At 51.9% G+C, this 9400-nt stretch overlaps 1 protein-coding gene across 4 annotated transcripts in view; it reads left to right on the top strand.

Annotated features, from left to right (window-relative positions):
* TGFBRAP1 (transforming growth factor beta receptor associated protein 1) overlaps positions 1-4021 on the top strand; it is a 49166-nt gene extending 45145 nt beyond the window's left edge. For 3 of the 4 annotated variants that reach the window (XM_079940286.1, XM_079940287.1, XM_079940288.1), the window contains exon 12: positions 320-2851. In XM_079940286.1, the coding sequence (XP_079796412.1) occupies positions 320-496 (177 nt within the window). In that variant the 3' untranslated portion in view covers positions 497-2851. Of the gene's footprint in view, positions 1-319; positions 2852-3978 lie in introns of those variants that run through there. The other variant, XR_013830954.1, reaches the window with a different exon arrangement.
* The last annotated feature ends 5379 nt before the right edge of the window (positions 4022-9400 follow it).

The raw sequence follows: 9400 nt of genomic DNA on the forward strand, positions 1-9400 counted from the left end.
TAACGCCCCGTGATTCTGTAATAGGCCTTGCTTGAATAGATCAGAGCTCAGAGAATGTCTGAAAGATCTTGGTGAGAAATTCCTCCGCCAGACAAGCAGCAATTGCTTTTGTGAAATAAGGCAGTTCTGTAGCTTTTTTGACTTCTCCAGTTCCGGAGGGTGTTTTTGTTTATTTTCACCGCTGATACTCTGTTTCGAGAAATTGATCTTAACGCTGTCCTCACCAGTGATGGTAGCAACCCCCGGGGTGATGCGTGTCAGCTCTGAAGACCGGTGTCACTTATGTCACAGGCGTCCCTGTCTTTGTTTCTTTTTGCAGATGAAGCTGAAAGGAAGCTCAGTTCGGCTCTCGGACAAAAAGCTTTGCCAGATGTGCCGAAACCCCTTTTGCGAGCCCGTGTTTGTTAGGTATCCCAACGGTGGTCTCGTCCATACCCACTGTGCGGCCAGCAGGCACACGAACCCCAGCTCCCCCAGCCCCGGGGCTCGGACTTGAAGAGGCTGGGCCAAGGGCGCCTTACCAAGCCGGCCAGGTGCACAGAGTAGGCGGCCGCGTCAGCCGCCATCTGGTGCCGGGGGGCTTTAGTCGTGGGAAATGGGATGCGGCCGACCCCCTGCATCGGATGGAAATGGATAATCCCCGAAATAGAGACAGGCCAGATTCACCCGTCCAGGGACATCGCCACCCAAAACAGATGTCTGCTCTGAAAGGAAATGAGCCTTCCTGTGCCACCCGGACAAACCAGACCCCGCACCCCGAGCCCCGATCTGTAGACACGTATTTGCACTGGAAACGTTTGCTCCGGTGGCACGGAGGGGACCGCGTCCTGGCGGGCGAGCGGCCAGGGCGCAGAGCTCTCCATCCTCACCGCCTGGCCACCGGCCACCCTGTGGGCTCTGCCTTTGCCCTGAGGGACAGCTGACCTCAGGGAGGTATCCCATCTGGCTTGCAGCCCCTAAAAGGTCTGCCTGGGTACCCAGGCCCTCCCTTTGGGGTAGATTCATCCACTTCTGTCTGCCTCGCAAGTGAAGGCTCCGAGAAGCTGTGACGCGCCGGAACGAGCTGCTCGCGGGTCTGGAGCCGACGGTGGGGCCAGGAGCACACGGCGCATCGCCCGCCGGTTTATAACTCCGTGATTAACATGTTCGATTAGAACTTTTAATTTGGCGTTATATCCTCGTGGTGATTCTTCTCTCTTTTGGAAATTCACCTCCATCATGTTCATTCGGGACGTTTTTCTTTGCACCACCCCCCGCCCCACTGATTCCTCGGGAAATTAAAAGGGAAAGGTCGTGAGCACAAGCTGAGCGTGTCTTCCGGGGAGGCTGGTGGTCACCTCCACGCTGGCCAGGGCGGGCCGTGGGTGACGGCTGCCCTGCGCGATGGGGATGTCACCCCTCCCGAGGGAGCGCCGCCCCCAGAGGAAGTCCAGGCGGGCTGCCTTACCTCTAGCACTTTACACGCCTGCCCTGCGGCTTCCTGGACACACAGGACAGACACCTCCCCGCATCACAGACCCCGCGTCCATTCCGCGTCTCTGTCCAGCATCGCAGAGAAGCTGACACTGTTGTTACTTCACTGCCCTCTTCTGAATTTCTTCTTGGTGATTATCGACTCTATCGGGGACTAAGAAGAAAGATGCCGTGACGCCTGGCAAACGTGCATCAGCTCGTGCGTGTGACGAGGGGACCCCGGGATCTGGCCCCTCTCCTTCAGCCCAGCCCTTAACAGACGGGGTGGAGAGCTCATCCTCCCTTCTGTGAAGACGCTTTCTGTACTGATCACGGTCACTGTTCTCTTTCCTCTTGTGATTCCAGGGGGTCCAGAAAACAAAGGCATCTGTGCACTCTTCCCTACTGTGTCTCGATTTCTAAAGAATAAATGATGAAGAAATCCTTGCAGCTCAGCCGTGTGCTGTGTAAGCTGGTGTGAATGAAAGCCCAGTCATGAGTCTTACTGCGGATGGCTGTGAAGGAACGGCCATGTCACTGGGGACGTTCCCATTACGACTCGTGAGTTTGGGGTTATCCCTCAGAGAACAAGTGACTAGGACACGGAAAACTGCACCTTTAAAAGCACTGTTTCTCTCCACGAGATGGGTACAGTCCTGGAAAAGCCTTCTGATTGTTCCTTTCTCACTTGGGGGCACTGGTCTCTCTCTGCTCTGAACATTGATCAATATTTTGAAATGTTTGTTATCCTTTAGCATGATGGGAACTGAAGTTGAGCAGTTTCTATCTCTACTCTAGAATCCTCTAATGCAGCAGAATTCTCTGACCCTGTGCAGAATTGTTAAAAACCTTGCCTTTCTCTAACTCCCACAAGGCCGTTTTCTCAAATCATATTTTTTAAAGAAGTACGTGGTTCTTTCTAAAGACCTGCTGTCTTGTGATTGTGCCATTGGTTAGAGGAATTAGAGCCATCACTTGGCCCTTGTCCCCCTGGGTCGGTTCGATGTCACCATCCTAGTTAAAATAGCATGAACTGGACTCAGCTGACGTTAGTATTCTCTGGGCAGGACTCTTCATTTTCACGAGCTGGTTATCTGCTGTCGCTTATCAGGTATCCATGTGGGAGTGGCACGTGGGCTATGGAGTCTCGAGCCCACGCGCAGGGCCGGAAGGCCCGGGCCTGAGCCCCGGATGTGCTTGCAGTGGGGCTGCAAGGGCCCTGGGTACCACCCTTGAGTCACTGCCTGTCACACAGCCAGGGTAACCTGGGCTTCCCCCTCGCCCACCTACGGAAACCTGGTCCTTTCAACTTTACCCTTTGCCCCTGGTTGGATCCCAAATACACAAGATGTACAAATGTAAACTTGTTGATTTTATTAAAATTCTTTTGATTCTTTGTCCCTCCTGTAATTGTTTTTTAAATAAACGTTGTCTCGGTGACGTGATGGTTTCCGCTCGCGTGGCGCCTAATAGCCCAAGGGCCATAGAACTTAGTCATCTGCCCTGGTGGTGCCTTCCAGCTCCTGCAAAAGCACTTGCATTGGTCGTTCCTCAAATCCTTTGGTGTTGCTTCACTACATTTTAAACAATGCACTTTTTAAAAAAAAATTTTTATTTATTTTTTGCGGTGCGCGGGCCTCTCACTGTTGTGGCCTCTCCCGTTGTGGAGCACAGGCTCCGGACGCGCAGGCTCAGCGGCCATGGCTCATGGGCCTGAGCCACGCGCAGGCTCCGCGGCATGTGGGATCTTCCCGGACCGGGGCACGAACCCGTGTCCCCTGCGTCGGCAGGCAGACTCCCAACCACTGCGCCACCAGGGAAGCCCCTCTCTGCAGCTTTTTGCAGCCGGGGAAGGGAAACAAATAGTTATAATGCAGCCTGCAATCCAGAGTCCTAAATTAGTGCAACAAGACACGAGGTAAGAAGGAATTAGAAAGCAACACACACAACCCGCAGGCCACGTGTGACTTGGGAAGTAAAACGCTGTCACTAGGGTCTCACTGGGCTCTGGCACCCTCTGCTGTGGCCCTGGCAGGCCACCTCCCCTCGGCCGTGGTGTCACCCATAGCCTGGAGGTGGTGGCTGAGGGCCCTCTGGGTGTTAGGCCTTAGTCTCAGGACAAAGCGGCGGGATGGGCCAGCCTGGGATACCAAATGCTGCTCTCTGGGACCTCGGGTCTCGGGGACGCACAGGAACTCCTCTGCAGCGGCCTCGCGGACGTGTCTGAGCACCCGGGGCAACAGCTGCAAGAATCTCATTGTGTTGCTGCAATCAGCAAGAAGGCCCCTCTGTGCAGCCCCTGGCTCCAGAGCTGGTCTGCGGCTGCCCTTTTCTCTTCTCTTCTTTCTTTATAATTGATTTTTATTGGCGTATAGTTGCATTACACTGCTGTGTTAGTTTCTCAGCTCTATGTATACATATTCCCCTCTTTTGGATTGCCTTCCCATTCAGGTCACCACAGAGCACTGAGCAGAGTTCCCTGTGGTTTCTGAACCTCTCTTTACACAAACCTCTAACATCTTTCAGGGAGGGAAGGAGATATGCCCGTCCCCAGAGCCCTGGTCCTGCCCCTGCTTAGGTGGTCGGTCCTGCTATTATGGCTCGGTTCCTGCCTTCAGGTAGGTCACATAGTGTGTGCGTGCGTGTGTGTGTATGTGCATGTGTATGTGTGTGTGTGTGTGTGTGCGCGCCTGCGTGTATGTGCAAGCATGTGGATGTGTGTGCGTGCATATGTGTGTGTGCATGGGCGTGGGGGGGGGGTCTGGGATGGTGAGGACTGCAGTTCACCTCTTCCAACATGCTAATCAGGGAAGCAGGGAGTTAGACCAGCCCGTTTCCTCCCATCCGGCTTCTTTGTCTGCTGGGAGGAGTCTGGTGCTGTTCCCACACCTGCACTCACACCTGTGTGGCGGGTCACCTGCAGCAAGGGTTCCCTAACTGCAGGTGGGCAGCTGGCTGTCCCGGCACGTGGCACATGTGAGCCCCCGTAACCAAGCATCCCCTCTGCTCCTCTGACCGTAATTGCATGCAACCGCGTGTTGGAAACGCGCAGGGGCTGTGCCACCCTCCTGTTTGGGCTTGGTGTAATTTCCTGGTGTAATTTCCAGGTATCTGGTGTTTGTACAAATACTAGAAAATACGCTGCTTTGTAGCAGCTGACAGAGAAGCTCAGCCATTCCCAACCCGCCTCCGTGCCAGGGGCGCACACCCCCCCGGGCCAGGAGCTGAGGGGCTAAAAGACTCACCTTACCAAGAGCTGTACGCAAGGTGCTAAGGGGGCGGTTTTCCTTTTTCAATCCATGCATTCATTTATTCGTATATTCATTCATTCATTCCACAAGTATACAGTGGAAGATGCTCCGTGCCAGACATCGTGCTCCGTTCTGCAGAAAAACTGGTGAGAGACACATCTGGTCTCAGCCCTGCTGGAGGTAATGACAGCCCCGGGGGACAAATGCCGGAGGACGCAGTGCCGGTGGACCAGATGCACGGAGTTGGAGGGAGAGTGCTACACTCAGGGTGAGGGGGTGAGCGGGCTTATGGCCCCGTGGGGATGGAGAGAAAGAGGATCTGATGACTCTGCAGCGCGGGAAGGCGGCAGGGGACAGTGACAGATGAGGCTGGAGGCCGAGGCTTCATCCCAGTTCTGGGGGAAGAGAAACACGGGTGTCTGTGCTGTAGAGAGACCAGCAGTCCCCCCGCCAGGGGCAGCCTCAGCCAGCGTGTCCATCTGGTATTGGGTCCATTCATCTTGGTCTTTACATGGTTTTTATTTATATGGGAAAGGAGTCCCGCCCCCCAAAAAAGAAACAGAATGTTGTGGCCAGTTTATTTGGAGAGTCCCTTGTATTAAAATATAGTACATGGAGGGCTTCTCTGGTGGCACAGTGGTTAAGAATCCGCCTGCCAAGGCAGGGGACACGGGTTCGAGCCCTGGTCTAGGAAGATCCCACATGTCACAGAGCAACTAAGCCCATGCGCCACAACTACTGAGCCTGCGCTCTAGAACCCCGCAAGCCACAACTACTGAGTCTGCGCGCCACAACTACTGAAACCCACACGCCTAGAGCCTGTGCTCTGCAACAAGAGAAGCCACCGCAATGAGAAGCCTGCGCACTGCAACGAAGAGTAGCCCCCGCTCGCCATTAGAGAAAGCCCGCCTGCAGCAATGGAGATCCAATGCAGCCAAAAGTAAGGTAAATAAAATAAATAAATAAATAAAATTAAAAAAAAATTTTTTTAAATGAAATATAGTACATGGATAAAAAATTGGAGGTATAGTAAGGCCAACGGATCAGGAGACAATTGCCACTGAAAAGATAGTTTTTATACTCAACGGATCCCGGAGACCCTCCTCACAGGGGAGGGGGCACACCAGCCACATGGGGAAGCACCAGGGCCAGGCAGGAGGCACAGGGCGGGTCGGGGAACGTGGGCAGGAGCCTTCACTGTGGTTTCCAAGGGAAGGAAGGGGTGAGGCAGCTGGGCAGGCTTGGGGCTGGCGAGGTGGAATGATTTCCATGGGCTCTGGGCCCAGGGGCTGTCCCTGGCTGTCTGGCCCTGGCCCTGGGGCATTGGAGCAGGTGGCTAGCAGCTCGGGGTGTGAGCTCTCACAGAGGAGGCGGTGGGGTGTGGGCGCTGCTTGGGCTGCTTTGTATTTGGAGGGGCGCTCGCAGGCGAATTGTTCAGTGTCTCCAGGAGCCAGCCAGTCCTGGGAGCGGCAACCTCTCCAGGGTCAGCCAGGGCCCGGATGTCAAAGCATCAGAATACAGAAAATCAAAGATGTGGTTAATAAAGATTTTCGATTAAACCACTGGGGTGGCCACATTGTACTCTGCTTCCCAGGACAGAGAATTGAACGTGACAAGTTTAACGTACTTCTAACAGCAAGATAGCAAAGGCTGCCCAGAGTAGCACAGGGTGAGGAACAGGAAAGAGGATGGTCTGGAAACCCTTCCCAGGCCCCGCCTGCCAGACGTGTGTTGTGGTCAAAGGGTTTCTCGAGCCTGAGGGACTCAAGTTGGCTTATACTTGCCGTGAATAAGACTTTCAACCCAAATTGGCTTCTGGAGAGATGTAAGATGCCTTTAATAGTTGTTTCTCGGTATAGCTACCGTATAGCACAGGGAACGATACTCAACATTTTCTAATAACCTATAAGGGAAGGGAATCCGAAGAAGAACGTATAATATATATATAGTCTGAATATAACTGAATCGCTGTGCTGTACACCTGAAACTAACATGATACTGTAAATCAACTATACTTCAAGTTAAAAAAAGGAAAACATTAAAATATTGTTGTTTCTCATGCTTTTCTCTATATAATCAGTGAAGATATATTCATTGGCCGAAGCCTTCGCAGCACTGTCAAGCTCTTGAATTATCAATGTCTCCTCCGTCACAGGCTGTGGGCTTTCTCTCCTGGGCTCCTTCATGTCCCAATTCAGAATCCAACCTTGGCCCAGCCTGTTGGCGGATGACCCTGGTGGCTGCTGAGAAGAGCTTCACAACCTACCTTAAGGGTTTCCCAAGTTTTTGGTAACTCTCAAGCACAGCTGGTTAGAGAATAAATTGTCGTGACCTTTCCAAGAAAACAATTTTATGATGGCATCAGAAGCCACCAATTCCACTTTCATAAGTTTATTTTAGGAAAATAATCAGCAGCTAGGTAGGAAGATTTATGTCAGGGATACTCATTATAGGATTTTTTTTTTAATAGTGGAAAACAGAAAAAAACAAAACCAAACAGGGAGTACTTAAGTAACTTAGCTGCTGGTGCAGCCACATAACGGGTGACTTCCAGCCAGCAGAGATCACTTCAAAACATGAAAAAAAAATCTACCAGAACACTAAGCTAAGTTGTGGGATAGTATGATCTAAATTTTGCAAAAGAAAGACACATTTTTATATGTAAGTTTAAAAAACTAGAATATCTTTAATTTTCTTTATGCGTTTGGGTAAAAACAAAGTTTTCACTTCTACAAGGAGCAAATTACCTCTATAATAAAAAAGAATCAGTAGATATGATTTTTAAAATTTGTCTAAGACTAGGGAACATTTATTCCTAAGGATGGAAAGTACTCCATTCTCTTACAGAATCTAAATCTAAACTTTAAGGTATAGCATCACCTCATGTCTAGTTAGGAACTTACCCATATCTGCTTATTGCGTCATTTGAGAAGGAAAGGTTCGAGGAGAACGGAGCAGGGGGCCGGGGAGTGAAGAGGATCTGTAGGTTCACACGAAGGCATAAGGGAGAGTTAGACTCTGGGGACAAAAACCTGGTGGAACCTCACACCTTGGAGAGCGTCCGAGCAGATGTCTCTCGGTGGTCCCAGGGCTCCCCGCCAGGGAAAGCAGTTCCTAGCAGCCTGGACTGCCTGCTTCCTGAGAGGGCCGGCAAATCCCGTGACAATCGGAGCCCTGGGGAGACAGAGCCTCCTGCTTGCCACAGTGTTTCTCCCTTCACGCTTTGAAAGCAAATTACGCTTTGCACTTTTCCGTATGCATTTATAAAGTTATTCAGTCCTGTTTGTCTTTTATGGTGAGGTGAGCGACCCTTCCTTCATGGTTTAATAAAACATCCGAAGTCTTCGTGACACCACAGCAAAGCACGGCAAGGAGGGGAGACGGCAGCAGCATTTCAATGAGGGAAGAAATGAGATATGAGTCCCCAAAGGACACTTAATAAGGAACAGCAAACCTGTCTTTTCAAAAATGCTTCTGGAAATGAGCTTGGCTGTTTTTTCCGGCTGGATGGTTGGCAAAGGGACAGCAGCTGCCAGAGGCAGCAGGAGAGAGCGCTGGGGAGCTGGGACACGCAGATCCATGCAAGGGACCGGCCTTATTACCCTGGCCTTGGGGATGGTCAGACGCTTACCTGGACACCTCCAGGCTGAGCTGGCGGACCAGCACCCTCGGATTCCTGGTTGCAGAAGGTAACGTTCTGGTGACACCTGTGTGTTTCTCATACAGGTGAGTTCTTTCTGTTCCTATCAGACTAAGTAGGGAAAATCCCTCTGTGCTGCAGCCCCTCCCTCCCTCTCCTATTCTTAGATCACCTCGCCCCCGGCTCCTCCAGGAGGAAAGGGCAGAGGGCGGAAGGTAAACCAAGGCTGTCTGCTACAGTGCCCTCGCCCGCCCGCCCCAGATAAATGTGCGCGCACGCGCGCACACCATGCTATTGTGTTCCAACGTCCTTTTATTCTTACGCAATCCAGATGTAACCACCCCTAGGGTCCCCAGCCCTGTTTTCTTGAGCTGCTCAATCGCCATGGCCTGGCCCCGGCCCCCCCCCCCCCCCCCGCAGGTCCACCTTGCCATCAGCAAACGGTCTGCACCTTCCAATAGGCGAAGCTTTGAAAGTATACTCTTTCCTTTAACATAATCAAATTCTTGGCAGACTCGGTCTCAATCGCTGTTGATTGTGGTTTTAAATTATAAGTTTTTTATCTTGGCAAAAGTCATCTCTTTGTGGCTGCAAATTTTCAAACACCTTTTGTGCCTAAAAGGTTAAACGTGGCGACTCTCTTCTCAGCCCAGTCATCCACGCATATGCAATTTCTGTGGACGCACATCCCCAGGCGCTGGGGGCTAGAGGTAAAGAGAGAGGCACCATCTTGGGTTGACTGTGTTTATTTTACATTGAGAAGAGGCTCAGTTATGAAATTTGTGCTTAGGACTTAAGAATGTCTGTGTGTGCTAAGATGGCTCGTTTTTCAAAATCGTGCAGTCTCGGGAGAGACTGCTGGGAGTCCCCCAACTCCTCCTCTCCTGTGCTGACAGAGCCTTGACTGGACACGTGGGCACCTGACCAGGGACTCAGTCTCCCAGCCTCCTTTGCAGCCGGCGTGATCATGTGACTCATCCCCCAGCCTCCTTTGCAGCTGGCGTGATCATGTGACTCATCCCCCAGCCTCCTTTGCAGCTGGCGTGATCATGTGACT

This window comes from Stenella coeruleoalba (genome assembly GCF_951394435.1).
Source record: "Stenella coeruleoalba genome assembly, chromosome: 13".
NCBI lineage: Eukaryota > Metazoa > Chordata > Mammalia > Artiodactyla > Delphinidae > Stenella > Stenella coeruleoalba.